The sequence below is a fragment of the Grammomys surdaster genome, unplaced genomic scaffold (assembly GCF_004785775.1).
Source record: "Grammomys surdaster isolate TR1022 unplaced genomic scaffold, NIH_TR_1.0 125863, whole genome shotgun sequence".
NCBI lineage: Eukaryota > Metazoa > Chordata > Mammalia > Rodentia > Muridae > Grammomys > Grammomys surdaster.
The window spans coordinates 2,065,568-2,083,637 of NW_021620689.1; the positions used below are offsets into that span (position 1 = coordinate 2,065,568).

Genomic DNA, 18,070 nt, shown 5'->3' on the forward strand with positions numbered 1-18,070 from the left:
GCCTCCCAAGTGCTGGGATTAAAGGCGTGCGCCACCGCCCGGCTGGATCATTGATTCTTAACACATTAAAGTCAATTCAGAAGAGTAAACATATAACCTACACTCAGAATGCTCCGGAGAGGAGAGTTTATAGACTCAGGCTAAAAGCTCTGTTCTAACCTCAGCATAGGATTCTTTTCAAGGGAAATATAATCAGTACTGTTGACTTGCTCACTCCCTTAAAAAATGCAGTAATTATATGTGTGCCTTAGCTTTCTATAGCCACAACTCCTGCTCTTGGACCTGGAGACAGCAGGGTACTAGGACAGCTGTAGGAGTGGCTACTTGGTCTCGCTAGGGAACAATCAGCAAGCTTACTTACAGGAGACAGCATCTTCAATCTGTGTCACATTTGCAAAGTGGGCAGTGTTTGGGATGCCCAAACACCTCATGCCATGAGCATGACGCCATTCCTGGAGGAAAGGAAAGGGACAGTGTGAAACAGGGATGGCTGAGACAGCACCCACTTCATTCCACCACAGACTGTATTCCAGCAAAAGGCAGCACTCCTTCTTGGGTGTGTCTACACAGCGGGCTGGGACTGACACAGGCCGACATTGCCAGGTGGTACTGCACTGTCTCAGGTGTACAAACTTCAGGTTCTAGAGTTAGTGGTGACAGAGAATACACCTGAGACCCATCACTCGGTGCTAGAGAGAGGCTGGTACAACCCAGAAACGCCTGCAGGGCTGTGAGGGCAGCCTGGTATTTCAGGAGGTTCAGGAGCAAACTGCTGAGCAGGTATCAGAAAGATGGAGAAAGAGGGAGACTGTGATAAAACAACTTTGACTCTTAGAGAGAAAGCCACAGAGGCTTTATCCTGGACAACCAACCCTATCCATCTAAGAAAAACTCAGAGCCCACACAGGGACACAGAGAAAAGGATCCAGGAGCAGCTAGTAACACGTCTGAGAGGGGAGCTCAGGTAACTTGCCATGCTTGTCTAGTATAGAAAGAATAAGTCTTTCCATTCCGTAACTGTCCTCTGAAAGTGAAGGGCAGAATGCAGCAAAGGTGAGCCCACTGAGGAGGTCATACTCACACACTACTCTATCAAGAACAGGTTGGTAAATATCAAAGCCTTAGTTTACCTTTTCTGCAAAGAAGCAAGGGCTCATTTAAAACTTGAAAAAAATCAAAACTTGCCCTGCCCCCTTTAATAGCAATGTAGAGAAATGACCAAAAAGCCAGACATGATCCAAGATGCTGCAGAAAAACAAGAGAGAAAGAGCGAGCACAGAAAAGGCAAATCCAAGTTCTCCAGCAGAGTGGTAGCATGGCACTGGGCAGAGCAGCCCAGGCTTCGCGGACAGCACGATCCACAGCCACAGCCACGGCCTCTGAGTCCTCTCAGCTCTGGACACCAGCTGCCCTCACAGGCTCCTCCCATCCTCTGAAGTGTTGTGTTTCTACTCAAGTCCCAAGAGCAATAGCTCTGAACTTCTTACCGCAAAGTGCCGCTGGAAGGCCTTCGGCCCTCGGTAGGTGTAGTTTCCACAAATCTCACAGTTGTAGTTGATATTCAGGCCGTGAAGCTTATACAGCCAGTAGGGGATGGGCTAAAAGAAACCACGCAACTGCGTTAGTTTTCCAAGCTCTTGTGCGTGTCCACTGTGGGAGGGGACGGGACCCGAGAGGCTTACTTTGCCGTCCCAGCCCAGAGGCAGGTTTTTGGGGTTGTAAATGATCTCATTCTCTTCATCCTCACTCTCGCTCTCACTGATCTGCTCCTCCTCCTCTTCCTCCCGCTCCTCGCCTGTCCTGGCTTGCTTTCGCTGTACATTTTCATGAGTGAGCTGTCGCTGTTCCTGAGGTGAGGTATAAAGAAAAAGCAAAACAAAGCTAGTACATTAGTACAGGACATGAAGGGGCAGTTCCTCTAACCCTTGCTGACCCTCACTTCCAAAAATAAGGTTTTGGTTGTAAACTATGGCTAAGTCAGGTTGGCAAGATGACTCGGCCGGTTAAGTACTTGCCAGGCAGCCTGACAGCCTGAGTTCAAGCCTCAGAACCCAGAAGCCATGTAAAAAGCCACGACTGCAACCTCAGCACTCCTTCAACACAATGAGAGACGGAGACAGGAGAATTGTCTGGAGGCTCAGGACATACTAGCCTGGAGCATCAAGTGCAGCAGAAACGGGAGACAGTACCTCACACCAAGAAGGAAAGTATGAAGGGCTGTCGGTGGCACTTCCTGAGAGACTACAAGAGGAAATTGTCCACAGCCATCTTGGTACTGGCCCTCTTCTACCCTTGCTAGTTTCACAGTCTCATCATGGGTGCAAACTGCTGTGTCACAGTAAATCACACCTGAAGCGCTGCCGAGTCACCTCTGTCTTGTCTTTTGAGTGTCTACTTCTTGGGTCACCCCGATTTACACTGAAGCTCAGCAAAGAGCTGCATTATTTTTGATCTGGCTGAAAGGGGAGATAGGGCAGGGTCTCTTGTCTGTGGTCTTGTGGGAATCGGACAGCCTTGGCAATATCACCTAGCACCACAACAGGAGCCCAGAGAAGGGCCAAGGACTTCAAGAGAACACATTGTGAGGTGAACTAATTTACTGCCCACCCCACTTCCTTATGTGAACTTTAAAAAAAAAAAAAATCCTTCGTATGTAACCCCACCCAGAGCAGCAGTGAGGCTCTAGAAGAATGTACTTACCCCAAGAATCTCCACGTATTCATAGATCTGGGCTTCCAGGAAAGCAATGTCTTTGTTCCTCTCAGTGTCTCTGAGAACAAGAACAAGCTATCTCAATTTAGGGTTCTTTTTTTTTTTTTGGTTTTTCGAGACAGGGTTTCTCTGTGTAGCCCTGGCTGTCCTGGAACTCACTCTGTAGACCAGGCTGGCCTCGAACTCAGAAATCCACCTGCCTCTGCCTCCCAAGTGCTGGGATTAAAGGCGTGCGCCACCACCGCCCGGCTAGGGTTCTTTTTGCACCGAAAGCTTTACTCGCTGTCAGGAACATCAACTCTGACCAAATCAGACAATCTCAAGCATGGGAGCATCGCCACACAAGGCAGCCTCTCTGCCGAAGTCCTGAGGTTAGTTCTTACAAGCCAGGGTGTGTCCCTGACTACGTGTACAGTGAATGAATGACCTGTTAAGACCACTTCAACTGTACTATACCACTATAATTTACAAAGGAACGCAGTATATAAGCCCTGAAACCAAGTAACACAGAGTCCTAACTCTGCCGCTTTGCAGCTGCAAGAAAGGTTACATCTGTCAACTCTCCCAAGTCCTTGCAAAGAAAATCAGAGTTAACAACCCTTTCCAGGCTTGTTATAACAAAATAGAAAAAAAAAAAAGCCCAAACCAAACCAACACCCTGTGTAAGTACACAGCTAATGAATATCCAGCTGTCAGTAGTAAAGTAGAACAAAAGTATTTTGAGACAACATCTAGCTCAGGGTGCTCTTAAAACACGTGATCCCAGACCAGTGCTTTCTCCTACAGCAGATGGGAGCAGATGCAGAGCCCACAGCCATTCTATGGAGAGTCTAAATGGGAGGTCTCGAACAAAGCCCTCCCCTCTGAGCGCAGGTAACCCCGTGAAGAAGCAGCAGAAAGAGTCTAAGAGCCAGAGGAGAGAGAGGACAGCAGGAGAACCAAGGCCCTCTGAATTGGCAAAGCAAGGCACACATGAGCAGAGACTGAAGCAGCAAGCACAGTGCCTACACAGGCTGCACCAGGACCTCTGTGCATATATTACTGCCATTAGTTTAGTACTTTTAGGGGACTCCTGACTGAGAATGAGTGGATCTCTGAGTTTTCTGTCTGCTCTTGGGACTCTTTTCCTTCTGTTGGGTTGCCATGTCTAACTTCGACATGATAGTTTTCCCTTCATCTTATTATATTTTTTTTGTCATGTTTGGCTGTTATCTCTTAGCAGCCTATTCTTTTCTAATAAAGAGACAGAAGGGGAATGGAACTGAAGGGGAGGGGAGGAGAGGTAGGGAGGAGCTAGGAGGGATAGAGGGAGGGGAAACTATAATCAGGATAAATTGTAGGAGACAATAATCTACCTTCAATAAATGAAAAAAAAATCTATTTTAAAAAAAAGAGGCAGGTGGATGTCTGTGAGTTTGAGGCCAGCCTGGTCTACATAGTGAGTTCTAGTACAGTCACAGCTACACAGTGAGACCCTGTTTCAAACCCAGGCATGGTGGCACATGCCTACAAGAGCAACCTTCTGGAGACAGAGTCGAAAGGGTCACTGCCAAGGGGGAAGTTGAAGGTCGTGCCAGGTACTAGCAAGTTTGAGGCCAACCCGAGTTATGGGAGAGCCCGTCTTGGAGGGAAAAAGCAAAGCAAAAGGAGAAGTAGAAAGCAGACTCCATGGGAAAGAAATGTAAAAACCAGAGTGGAGGAGCGCCCCAGCTACTCACCTTTTTGTGCCCTTTGACTTGGGATTTTTGGCAAACAGAGAGGTGTCGAGTGACTCCAAGGACTTTCCTTTGGTGCTGAAGAGCCTCTGAGCTCGTTCTTCTAGGGTCCTAAGGAGGTAAGAGATACATATGACACAGATGATCTTTTTTTTTTTTTCCTTTTTAAAAGAAACTCACTATTATAGACCAGGCTGGGCTGGAAAGACGGCTCAGCGGTTAAGAGCACTGACTGCTCTTCCAGAGGTCCTGAGTTCAATTCCCAGCAACCACATGGTGGCTTACGACCATCTGTAATGGGATCCGATGCCCTCTTCTGGTGTGTCTGAAGACAGCTACCACGTACTCATGTAAATAAATAAATAAATAAATAAATAAGGAAGACAGACAGACAGACAGACACACCAGGCTGGTCTCAGACTCATAGAGACTTGCTTGGCTCTGCCTCTCACCATCATACACTGTGCAAAATGAGTTTTGCAGTGTGGGGTAACCAAACAACAATATCAGTGCCATTTAGAGGATCATCCAAATACACAGTCACTAGGATTTTTGATAGCAAAACCAGGTTCTTACCCGCCACACTTCAGGCCTAAAGCCAACAGTGCAGATTTCAACCTGTCCAGACCCAGGGATGCCAACTCCTAGAAAAGAGAAATTAGTTACAACACAACATGATTAGCTTTTTCCCCAGGTAACCTCCTAGCTTTCAGTTCCCAAAGACTGACTACTGCCATGTTTCTACTCTGCTGCACCAGGAGGGCAGTGTTCAGTGTTCAGTGTCTCTCTGTAGGGAGCCCATTCATTGCAGTATTTTGTTTTGCAGAGATGGGAACTGATCTCAGAACCTCACACAGGCTAGACAAGTATTCCACCAACGGAACTCCTGTCTCGAGCTTCTTGTTTTGAATTACTGATTTTGTTTACTGATTTGATTACTGATTTGAGACAGATCTTATTCTAAAGCTAGCCTCAAATTCACAGCGATTCTCCTGCCTCAGCCTCCCTCTAACTTTCTAAATCCTATGACACCATATCACAGGCCTCTGAAATTTAGTTTTCAGAGATGTAAAAAGGATTTTTTCCTTCTGATTTTTTCCATATACATGCCTGTCCTCAGGAAGGGGTATTGTCCTAAGTCTAAGACACTGAATACAGGAGAGCAAGTAGTCCCTCTGAAGGATGGGCAGGGTTAGTGAGATATCTCAGTAAGAAAAAAAATGCCTGCCATCAGGTGACAACCTGAGTTTGATCCCCAGGATCAAACATGGTGGAAGGAGAGAAGCAACTCCCACACTGGTTATCTCCGCATACATGCTGTGGCACGTGCAGGGACCTAGGCCTACTCCTACACAATACATTTACCACTGCCACCACTACCAAAGCCAGAAAGACAGCCAAGCAAGAGCAGTATCATGCAGTATCATAAAACATACCTCCCAGGAAGAGAATGCGGAGAGGTCAAGATGGGCTCCCGCGTGAGTCAGGGCGCTGCTTGTCTCTTTCTGGCAGGAACAGGAAGTTTATTAAGACCAGGTTAATAAGGAAGGGAGCCATCTAACTTCCTAGGACTGGTTGGTCCCTTTCTTTAATCACATTTACAAGTAATGATCAATTCATACAGAAATCGAGGAAAAGAAATCAGACAGCTAGTTTTTTTCTTGAAAGTTCGAGTTTATGAGCAGAAGTAAAAATACACAGATTCAGGCTGAAGAGATGGCTAGCAGTTAAGAGCACTGACTGCTCTTCCTGAGTTTAATTCCCAGCAACCACATGGTGGCTCACACTATCTGTAATGGGATCCGATGCCCTCTTCTGGTGTGTCTGAAGACAGCGACAGTGCACTCACATAAATAGTAATTCTCAAAAACAAACAAACATAGATTCTAATCATACAAACTGATCAGATTTTGGTCAGCAGGAGTCACAGAGCAGTCACTACATAGTTGTTAAAAATTCTGGGCCCAGACAATGTCTAGTGGGTCCTGACAAATCTTGTTCTAAGTGTACAAAGAATGCCTGGCCTCAGGGTAGAGCTGATACTGAGGGACTGATAGCCAACCTCCTGAAGCAGAGACTCAAGATTTAAAATAATTCATTCGCTTCCCTGGCATGAACCCCACCGAAGCTCACCGGCCATCCAGGAAATGTGCCATTATCCCACTTCTTCTCGAAGTCGGTCTGAATCTTCCCAAAGAGCTCATTCTGATCCTGAAGGGGCTTCACTCTATCTGTGTAATCCTGAAGGTACTCCAGCAGCATCTCCAGGTATCTGCGGAGAACCATGTAACAAGGAAGCCGTCATAGCCAGGAAGCAATTCTACCTGTGACATACGGCTATACTTCATTTCTATTAATAGTTGGCAAAGTAACAATCATACCATTATAAATCTTACTAAATCCATTAACGGCCTGGAAACTCTGAGTGCCTACCTTTTATACTCTGCATTTTCTTTCTTTCTCTAGGGAATATCAAGTAACTGGTGTGTGTGTGTGTGTGTGTGTGTGTGTGTGCGCGCACATACACACATGCCCATTTGCACTTGTAGGATTAGGACTGAAGGCCTTAAGACTGCTAGAAAGGTGCTCTGTACCTGAGCCATATTCCCAACCCACTACTAACTTTTAAATAAGTTTTATTTTTTTTCTTCACATCACCACTTAAATTCTCATCTTTCCTACCTTGTTTTATCCTAGGTCTTAGTTAACTTACTGAAGAAAGTTAAATAACCAGGACATGAGAAGGAACAAGCTTGGGGAACATTAATGACAAGTGTGGCCAAGTCAACAATACTTTGCACTTAATACCAGATTCATGAACATCACTTAGCCTGGAAACTTTCCCATTAAATTCCAAGACCTCAGAGGTCCCCAAACAGACTTCTAAATCACACAAAATTATGGAAGGCATGTGTTAAAACCACAGATGTTCACGTAAATACCTTTGTCCACAACCGGAACATCCCAAATGTTTCTCTTCTGAGGCAGGGTCTCATTACGAATCTCACTAAATCCAGGAACAGCCTGGAAACTATGAGTGCCTACCTTTTATACTCTGCATTCTTTCTTTCTTTAGGAATGTCAAATAACTGGTCGAAGATGGACAGGTACGTGATGTAATCCAGCTTCTGGAAAGAGGAAACAAATGACAGAGTCAGGGTGATCTTCAAAACATCAGGGAAAGGGCTGGAGAGGCGGCTCAGTGGATAAAGGTGCTTGCCGCCAAGTGTAAAGACCTGAGTTCTATTTCAGAGATCCACACTGTGGAAGGAAGGAGAGTACTAACTCCCTCAAGTTATTCCCTGACCTCCATATTTGAAGGTCACCACACTTGTTTTTAAATCAAGGTCAAAAGTGAGTGTGCTCTGACCAAGTATCATGGCTCGGCTCACCTTATTGCTTTTTTTCCTGCCTTTCAATCCCTAAGGCTGCTGATTCCACTGAAGTGAGTACAAGAAATGAACATGAAACCAACTCTACAAGATCAAGTTAACAAACATCAATCTGAATAAGACCTGGGCTAGATATTCAAGGTGGGCCAGGATCCTGCCTAAAGATTTTTGCTGTTCTAAGATGAGATCTTGAAAAGTGGCTATGTTAACCTACATGGCCACTTACTGGGTATCTCTGAATCATATGGAGGTATAGAAGAGTGTACCTTCCTACATAGCTTCAAGGTTAGTAGCTGAACTTGGGGACATTTTATCATCAGGAACGTTTTTCTTTTCTTTTGAAACAAGGTCTCACAGAGACAAGGTATTTATCTTTGGCCAGTGAGAGGGTTCTGTGAATCCAGTGCTTACAGTGTAAGCATGAGACCCTAAGTACAGATCCTCAGCCCCCAGGTAAAAGCCAGACATGGTGGTAACATGTCCAGAATCCCACCGTTGGAGAGGCAGAGGTCCTGGGGGATAACTAGCCAACCAGTAGAGCTGAAAGGATGAACTCCAGGTCTAGTGAGGGACCCTGTCTCAATAAACAAGGTGGTAGGACTGGAGAGATGGCTCAGCGGTTAAGAGTACTTGATGCTCTTGCAGAAGGCCCAGGTTCAGTTCCCAGCACCCATATGGTGGCTCACAGCCATGTGTAATGAAACTATAGTTCCAGGGGATCTAGATCCCTCTTTGGCCTCTAAGGGCACCAAGCATACACACGGTGCAGACAATATGCAGGCAAAACACTCTTAAAACAGAAATACAGAAAAATACCTATGTTTAAAAAAAAAAAAAAAAGACAGTGGTGACAAATGCCTTTACTCCCAGCACTTGGGAGGCAGAGGTAGGTTGAATTCTTGAGTTTAAAGCCAGCCTGGTCTACAAGTGAGTTCCAGAGCAGCCAGGGGTATAAAGAAAGGCCTTCTCAAAATCAAACCCAAGAACACCACCAAAACACAAGTTCAGAGCAATCGAGAAAGACATCTAATGCTGATATCTGACTTCTACATACACACCCTCAGGAGTACACACCCCCTCAGATAGTTTTTTTTTATTTTACTGGGGGCGCGGGGCAGTCAAACTATGTGTTTGTTGAGTGCCTATTATGTGCTAAATATTGTTCAGGGTTCTTGGGACACAGCAGAGAGTAAAACAAGGAGCTCTGCCCTCGTGGAGTGTACAGTCTATTACCTGCACACTGCTGTGACCTTAGGCAAGGCACTGCACCCCTCTACCCAGTAGAGAGAGCTGGGTGTGGTGCAGATGCTGACCAGGACAGCGCCCTGACCCACACCCCAGACAGCAGAGAGGCTGCAAGGTTGATCTTTAATAACCAAGCACACAGGGGAAAAGGGAGAAGTAGTAAGCTGTACGAGCTGCTGCTTGCTGGCCGCCTTGTGGGCCAGGTCCTTGGCTTTCTCTGTAGCTGCTAGTGCCGTCTCCTTTGCTTTCTCTTTGGCTTCTCCGGCTGTCTCAATAGTGTTTTGGAAGGGGCCTCACCTTGTAGCTTGGCCAAGATGTATTCAAAGCCTTCACAGTCCTGGTCACATTGCTTTTGAACTGGGCAAGATCAAATTCCTAGACAGCTCTGGAGACTCCAGATAAGCTAGAGGAGACCCAGGCTTCCCAATGGATTTTGGTCCAGCTGCTATTGTCAGAATTCACATAGTCAACACATCATTCCTCCTCCACCAGGTGTGGTTGATGTTCCAGGTGAAGGTGGTCATGGTCTGATTCTGTGCATCCACAATAGAGTCCTCCAGATTGTACAGAGTGAGCAATGTTGGCAGGAAACAGTCGCTCTGCTCAACATGGCATCTGGCTGGTCTTGGTCAGGAGTCTCCATGACAAAAGCTTCTGGTCAGGGGTCACCTCCTGGTATACTATGTCTTTGGTTAAGATATATTTGCTATAGGGATTCGAGTATTGTTGCCAGAAGGCAGCGAACACTTGGTCCCAGGAACTTCAGAGCATGTTCTGGCCCAGGAAATATCTCACCATTGTCTTGACCTGGGCAGGCTTAGCACCCGTGCAGCAGTATCAGTGTGAAGAGCCCAGCGATATGCCCACCAGTCAATCACTGCAGTGATGCACTCCTACCGCTGCCCTGAGGGACTATAGGACTGCTCAAATAGTTTATTTTTACAAAAGTATTTTTGTTGTGTGAATAAATTAATAAACAAATAATGGGCTTACTATATTAACTGGAAGACCCTCGCTTTCATTATATGTAGTGTTTATTCCTACACTAGAAACAGAGTCATCTACTTAATATTTACACGAATTACTTGGGGGACACTACCTGCTTTAACTAGGTGTCATGACTTAGTCCTGAGAATGAGACTCTCTCTCCACTCTCCAGGCCTTACCTCAGATGCCTTCAGGTTAATATACTTGAGGTAGCAGTCATGAAGATCAAGGTAGCGACCATATCCCTCTTCATCTGTGAACTCCACCAAGTCTGAAGGAATCACACATGTCAATGATTCGGATGTTACAAGCTACCTTCTTGAACTTGCTCTTTCAAATGCACTATCTTTTAGAAGTTCTACGAGGTAGCCTGTCACTCAAATGTCCTCTCTGCACTCATCAAGTGACAGAGGTAGGTTTTCACTTTGAGCTTAGAGAGCACAAAAAAACATTTTGCATAAGATCATCAGAATGTCAATATAGTCTAGAAACCAATCTGAAAACCCAGCTACCAATTCCTGGGGTCCTAGGTGTGGGGTTAAAGAGGGTCTCAGGTACCTTAAACTGGCCTCAGACTTCTCACCTGCCTGCTTCTCCCTATGTGCTGGGATTACTGGCACGTGTCATCATGGTGGTTTACACAGCCAGGAACTGAATGCAGGATCTCATGGCTACTCAGAAGTATTCTACCAAATGAGCTAAGTCTCTGGGCACAAATCTAAGCCACATAACCCTGTCCTTTGCTCCAAAATTAGCACTCAGAATGCTGAGGCAGGTGCATCGCTAGTTCAAGGCCAGCTAGATAAAGTAACAAGACAAGACTGGTCTACAGTTAGTTCTAAAACAGCTTAGGCTATGTAGAGAGACCTCATCTCAACAAAAACAGAGTACTATTCCAGTATGAAATACATAGTAAGACTCTGTCAAAAACAAACAAACAAACAAAAAACAAACAAACAAACAAAAAAAACCAAACCAAACCAAACCAAACCAAAAACAGCCAGCTAAATGACTCTCAGGCCTGAGATCAAACTCCAAAACTCAGGTAAAAGGATTAGTAGCACATCCTTTTAATCCCTGTACTTGGGAGGCAGAGGTAGGTGGATCTCTGAGTCTGAGGCCAGCCTGGTCCACACAGAGTTTCAGGATAGCCAGTGCTCCATGTAGAGATCCCATCTTTTTTTTTTTTTTTTTAAAAGATTTATTTATTTTTATTTATATGAGTACAGTGTAACTGTCCTCAGACACACCAGAAGAAGGCATCAGATTCCATTACAGATGGTTGTGAACTGCCATGTGGTTGCTGGGAATTGAACTCAGGACCTCTGAAGAGTAGTCAACGCTCTTAACCACTAAGCCATCTTTCCAGCCCTGAGATCTCATCTTTAAAAAAAAAAGAAAGAAAGGAAGGAAGGAAGGGTGGGAGGGAGGGAGGGAGGGAGAGAGGGAAGGGGAGAGGAAGAGTAAAAGAAAGAGAGAGAAGAGAGAAAGGAAACTAGGCAATGGTGGTATACAACTCTATTACCTTTAATCTTAGTACTCAGGAGGCAGAGGCAGACCATTTCTGAATTCCAGGCCAGTCTGGTCTATAGAGCGAGTTCCAGGGCCACAGAGAAACCTTGTCTCAAAAAAAAAAAAAGAGGATGTAGCTGGAGAGCTAGTGGAGAGCTAGGTCAGCTGTTAGGAACAATGACTGTTCTTCATTAGGACCTGGAATCAATTCCCAGCACCTTCATGGCAGTTCACAAATGCCTGCAACTCTGAGATCTGACACCTTCAAGCATATATGCATGCAGGCAAAACATCAATGCAGATACAGTAACTCGCCATACAATTAAAAAAAAAAATCAGGGGGTAAGGTTGGGTGGCTGGACTTTGTTTAACTCAGAGAACTGCCTACCTCTGACACTTGAGAGCTGGGATTAAATGTATACTCCACCATAATCAGCCTTTATTTATTTGTTTTTAGAGACAGGTTCTAGGGCCTAGAGAAGTGGCTCAGCAGTTAGAAATACTGGCTGCTCTTACAGAGCACCTGAGTTTGAGTCCTAACCCCTACATGGTAGCTCAAAAACATTTGTAACTACAGTTGGAGTGGAACCAACTCCCTCTCCTGGCTTCCTTAGGCCATCACACACACACACACACGCGCACACACACACACACACACACACACGGTATAGACACACATGCAGGCAAAACACCCGTACAGACAAAATAAACACGAAGGTTAAAAGAGAGAGACAGGCTGTAGCTATATAGCTCAGAAAGGATTTGAATTTCCCAGAAAGAAACATGAAGCCGTTACTTACTCTGTGCCTCTTCACTTGGATTCTCTCGAGCCTTCAGCAGCTCCTCAAATTCCACTGACATTGGCACACAGATCTGAGAGACGGAGAGAAGCTCAGGTGGTCTGGCAATGCCGCAGGTACGTACAGGGCTGAATGTCTAATGTTTGCTTTGACCCTGAGTGCACAGAGGAGCTTGCTATTCAGTGTTCTCCACTTCCCTTGCTGTATAGCTAGGCAGACATTCATTGCCACAAAATACGGCATCCTAACAAAGGCCTGCTTTGGAGGAGGTAGTCTAGGAGAGATATTTTAAGAAGGAGCTGGCACTGGACGTGAATCCTGAAGGGGTAATGAACTCTGCAAGTGAGCAGAGTACCATCGTGTTGGTAGATTTCAGGACAGAGCTAGGAGCACATGGTATTGGGTAGGAGAAATTCTTGTGAAAGATAAAAAGGAGAAAGTCAGTTTGGGTAGTGGGGAAAGCCTAGACTATGAGGAAGACAAAGTCTAAACCAATAGAGAACTCTGAAGCAAAAGTCACTCATCTCTCACTGGACAGAAAGAAGAGGCCCTAGTGCTTCACTGTGCTCTCTTACTGTGGAGGGATGCCAGGAGGCATGTCACCTAACTACGATCACTGGGGAGAAGTGGCACATTCTTTCTTGGAGAGACATCTGTATGGCATACCCCCATTTTCCTTGCATCTTTTCCCTTTTTTTAAGGATAGGTTTGGGGAAACTACTTTGGGAGGCCTTACCTCATTTGGGTGCTTCCGATGAAATTCCTTTATCTGCTTGAGTCTGTTATAGAATTCGGCGAACTCGTTGGGTCCTGAAATAGCATTGAGCTCCTCCTTTCGTAGTCTGCAAGATATCAACAAATCCAAGGTGCATAAAGCACAAAGCCCAATGTGTCACCATGGCTCCTCAGAAGTACTGACTGTTAGACGGGATGTGACTGTCACTTACCCATCTTTATCATCATACAAATCCCTCAGGTTCCCGCTGACCTCCATGTACCTCTGAAATGCAAAAGCAAAGCCATCAGAATGGAGCAAATGTGTACAACTGACCTAAGTAAACAACAAAGGATGTCTCGGCAAGACCCGAGGAAACCTCATGACATACAAGGTCTTGAAAGTTCCATCACAGCCTTATCCCGAAGTGGTTGCATACACTTTTAATCCCAGCACTTGGGAGGTAGAGATAGGACATCTGACTAGGAACCCTAGAGGGGCTTATCTAAGAACCTAGGGGTGGGAATCACGCTGAGCCTCCAAACCTTCCCTGCCAGCACTTTTCCCGCCCAGTCCGACTCAAAGGGAAGCGGACAGCGGGGCACTCACATCTTGCATGGCCCGAGTGCGGTGATCGGAATTGATCTGGTCCCGAAGCTGCAGAAAGGCAAACGGTAAGACGTATGTTGTTACTTTGAGTTCAGTAGTTGGAAGGGCCACCCGAAGGATGAGCTTATTGGCTTAGGTCTCAGGGACTGAAGCAGAAGGGCTGAAGGGCCCTCGGAGGACGTTAACGAGGCCAGAGCGCCGAGACAGCTAAGGAGGAAGGTGAAGATGGGGCGCAGGGAGGGTTTGAGGCCAAATAAAGCGCCGAGGGCTAGGCAGAGGACCGAGGCCCTCCTGATGCGGCCCCGACCACGGCTCACTCACCGTGGACTTTTTAGTAAGCATCTCTTTGGCCATAACATCCATGAGCCGTTCCTTCTCCTCATGATAGCGCCGTTGCTGCTCTAAAATTGTCTCCATTTTCCCTTGGCCACGGCACTTCAATTCAGACCACTAACACTGCCGAAAACACCGCCTGCCGCCTTTCACGCCTGCGTCTCAGAGCGCAGCATCCGGCTGCACCAAAGTTCCGCGTGTCCCGGAAGTGGCTTGGGGGACTCAAGAAAAACTGAACACCACAAAGAGCAAGTCGATGCTACCGGCGACAGTAGCTACACTGCCCCCTGCTGGCTGGAGGTCTGAAGGCGCGCTGCCTCCGCAATGAAAGAAGTCTGCAAGAATCCTGTAGGCTGAGGGTGAGAGACAGCTGGCTTGCCTGGGGCTTGCTGCAGACAGCTGGGCTGGCAGGGACTCACCGATAAGTTGAAGGATACAGAACGGAAAGGGAAACTGGAAGCTGTAGTTTTTAGTGTGTGACCTCTGGTGATGTTTTCCCCTTTTCTGGGCTTTATTTAGTGTGTCTGTCAGTAAAATGGAGACGGTGGTGGTTTTGTTCTTAACAAAACTCATACGTACTTAAACACAACCTTTGTTTATTAGCAAAGGAGTCTTTAAGAAAAACGTGTACACTCAAGCAATGATATGCTTGCTGTCCAGCACAGGTTGGCTTCTGATTCTCTGTAATCTTTAATTCTTCTGCTTTTGCCTACCACTTGCTGGAATTACAGGCATGAGCCACCATACCTGGCCACTGTCTAGCTTAGAAAATGAAATCTAGGCTGCCTTTCTTTAAAGGAGGAAGAAGAGGAAGAAGCAGAGGCAGAAGAGGCAGAGGAAGACAGATCTCTGTGAGTTCTAGACCACTTTGGTCTACATAGTGAGTTCCAGGACTGCCAGGACTACATAGAGACCCAGTCTCAAGAAACCAAACCAAACACAAACAAGCAGAGTGTGAGTCCGTAGAGAGCCTATCTAGCACACACTAGGAAAAACAGCGTTGGAGCACTGCAGAGTGGATCACACCCGTGATCCTAGCACGTAGGAGACTGCAGCAAGAGGAGAACAAGTTTAAGTTCAGCTATGTGATAAGACTGAGCTATAAGACTCTATCTCTGTACACACACACACACACACACACACACACACACGTCCCAAGGCACTGGGTTTGAGCCGCAACACAAGAGAAGCGACTCTACTACATGCCTACTCTAGGAGAGAAATGAAAACATTGTCCATGTGTTCCTGTTACTCATAATTCACAAAAACTGTATGTATGTGACCCAAGAGCTCATTCATTGTTGACAGGAGCGATTGCTCAGCAGTTAAGAGCATTTGTTGCTCTTCCAGAGGATCTGAATCCAGTTCCTAGCATGCAAGTCAGGTGGTTCACAACCACTTGAATCTCTAGGTCCCAGGGATGAATGGGCACCCTAATTACCCACTCTTACATATACCTAACTCACTGGTGAATGGATAAACATGTTATCAGAGAATACCGTTCAGCAGTGAGGGAATGCATCATACTCCATAAAGAAGGAAGGGACTGGTATAATGGTTTAGCAACTAAGAATATCTTCTAGAAGACCCAGGTTTGGTTCCCAGCACTCACCTTACAATAGTCCATGACTCCAGTTCCAGGTGACCTGATGCCTTCTTCTGACCTCCATGGACTTCAAGCATCACACAGTACACATATATACACATGGGTAAAACACTCATACACATACAAATAAATAATTTTAGATGAAAGAAAGGGGCTGGAGAGGTGGCTCAGCAATTAAGAGCACTGACTGCTCTTCCAGAGGTCCTGAGTTCAATTCCCAGCAACTACATGGTGGCTCACAACCATTTGTAATGGAATCCAATACCCTCTTCTGGTGTGTCTGAAGAGAGCAACAGTGTACTCACATATATGAAATAAATAAATCTTTTTAAAAAAGGGTTTGTTTAGAGGAAATGTTGGGACAGGCAAATCCATGGGGACAAAGGGAAAAACGAGAAGGAGTGGTTGCTTGTGATAAGAGACTCAGAATGCACAGAAGGAACCCTTCCGGAGGTAGCAAGGGTTGTGCGATTCTATCAACTTAGCACTTAAAATGAATGACTTGGTGGTATGTAAATTATAATCTCAACAAGTCTCCTGTTTAACAAGAATAGGGGGGCAGGAGAGATTGATTAACACTGGTCACTCTTCCAGGGGGAGGCGGTTCTATTCCCCCCCCCACCATATGGCAGCTAACAACTATTTGTAAGACAGTTCTGATGCCCTCTTCTGGCCTGTATGAGTACTTCATGCATGTTGTGCGCATCTGTACATGCAGGTAAAATACCTATACATGTAAAATAAAAATAAACAAATCAGCTGGCAAAGGCCAAGGCTAAGTGAGACCCTTAGACAAAAAGAAAAAGACTGGACTTCCTACTGCCCACTCAATAAGCTGGGCATCCCAGCACAATCCTGTAACCCTGGCTCCAAAGCTGGCACAAACAGGAGGATGACCGGGGCTTTCTGGTTTCTAGTCTAACCAAGAAAACATAAACTCCAGGAGAGATACTACCTCAAAGGAATAGGCGGAGAGAGAGGACAACTGATACCCTGTTCTGAATTCTGTGTGTACTCAGATATATTCACACACAGGCACGTACATAGTCACATAGACACACATAAATCTAAAACAAAAAATAAAGAGATGGATAACCCTTGGTGATCTGGCATCAGAAGAAAAGTTTTCTGTTTTACTTTGTCATTTTAATTAAAGTGTGTATGTGTGTGCACATGTCAAGCCCGGGGCCTTACAAGGTGCTCTATCATTAAAACAAACCTCCAACCCCTCACAAATTTTTAGTTATACTCAAGACACAGCATCATCTCTTTTTCTTTCCTATACACGTGCTTCTTTTTTTTGTTTCTTTTCTTCTTCTTTTTTCCTTTTCTTTTCCTATTCACTACGTAGCCAAAGATGATCCTGCATTCCTGCCTTCACCCCAGTGATGGAATTATAGGCATGTGCCAGGCAGGTGTAACTATGTAAGTTCTTCTGGAAACCAGTTTACATTGAGATAAATGAACCCCTCACTCTGAGATGAGCAGGAGACCTAAGCCATGCTATTCTCCCTCAGCCTCAGGTCTGAAGTCTTCCTTCTAACTAACTGCTCTGTGCACACTACCCGCACAGGGGTTTCCAATCAGTCACCAAGCCCCGCCTCTTCCCTTCTGGCTGCTACAGGGCTCATGATCTCCTGGCCCGAAGTCCGAGTGTTCTGATCAGCCTGCTCATTTTACCCTGCTAATCCATTATTCAGACACAGCCAGAGTGAGCTTTCTCACACTGACCCTCCAATGCCCCCGCTTCCACATTTCCAAGGGCTGCTCACCAGCCGGGTGAGGTCTGTTTAAGTTGGCATCTGACTTTTGACCACCCTGGCTCTGCCTGCCATTTTAGTAGCTTGGCACTTCCTCCATAAGGAATTACTTGTGCTTCCCCAAACCAGCCTATGTTTTTAGGTCTCTGGGCCTTTCCCCAGTTATTTTCGAGGCTTAGACTGTCCCGCCTCAACAAGTGTTTTATTGAACTTGTAGCAAAAATTGGGAGTGCAGGAAGCTGGGAAGGCCAGTGCATAAGAGGCAGGTCCTTGGTTGGTGGAGAAACAGAAAATGTAAACCTACAACTGTTATAAGCACGCATGTTAGGTATTCACAAAAATGTGTTGAAGGTTGGGCAGCTGCTGAGATGATCCTTCTGCAGTGTACTTGCTGTCATCTTCCCACCGGAGTCTTCAGTTCCATCCCCCTAAGCCCCACATGGTGGAGAGAACTGACTCCCATAAGTTGTTCTCTAACCCCTCCGCTGTGGCACGGCAGACAAGGACAGCCTGGGCTACAGAATGAGCTCCCGGACAGCCAGGGCTACACAGAGAAACCACCTCAAAAAACACAAAAAACAACAAAACCAAACCAAACCAAACCAACAACCACCAAACACCACAACACACACACACACACACACACCAATTTTTTTTTTTTTTTTTGAGTGTGATGGTTGGCTC

At 45.9% G+C, this 18,070-nt stretch overlaps 1 protein-coding gene and 1 pseudogene across 1 annotated transcript in view; both read right to left on the reverse strand.

Moving 5' to 3' along the window:
* The window catches only part of Sf3a3 (splicing factor 3a subunit 3), a 17,436-nt gene extending 2,779 nt beyond the window's left edge, over nt 1-14,657 (reverse strand). The window contains exons 1-15 of the mRNA XM_028790113.1: nt 14,009-14,657; nt 13,688-13,735; nt 13,311-13,363; nt 13,100-13,205; nt 12,364-12,436; nt 10,231-10,322; nt 7,473-7,555; nt 6,561-6,699; nt 5,864-5,932; nt 5,004-5,071; nt 4,431-4,538; nt 2,701-2,770; nt 1,683-1,847; nt 1,488-1,598; nt 362-452 (exon numbers count right to left, since the gene is read on the reverse strand). Coding sequence (XP_028645946.1) covers nt 362-452; nt 1,488-1,598; nt 1,683-1,847; nt 2,701-2,770; nt 4,431-4,538; nt 5,004-5,071; nt 5,864-5,932; nt 6,561-6,699; nt 7,473-7,555; nt 10,231-10,322; nt 12,364-12,436; nt 13,100-13,205; nt 13,311-13,363; nt 13,688-13,735; nt 14,009-14,104 — 1,372 coding nt within the window. The 5' untranslated portion in view covers nt 14,105-14,657. The remainder of the gene's footprint in view (nt 1-361; nt 453-1,487; nt 1,599-1,682; nt 1,848-2,700; nt 2,771-4,430; nt 4,539-5,003; nt 5,072-5,863; nt 5,933-6,560; nt 6,700-7,472; nt 7,556-10,230; nt 10,323-12,363; nt 12,437-13,099; nt 13,206-13,310; nt 13,364-13,687; nt 13,736-14,008) is intronic.
* On the reverse strand, nt 9,049-10,051 carry LOC114640999 (annotated as a pseudogene).
* Nucleotides 14,658-18,070: the final 3,413 nt, after the last annotated feature.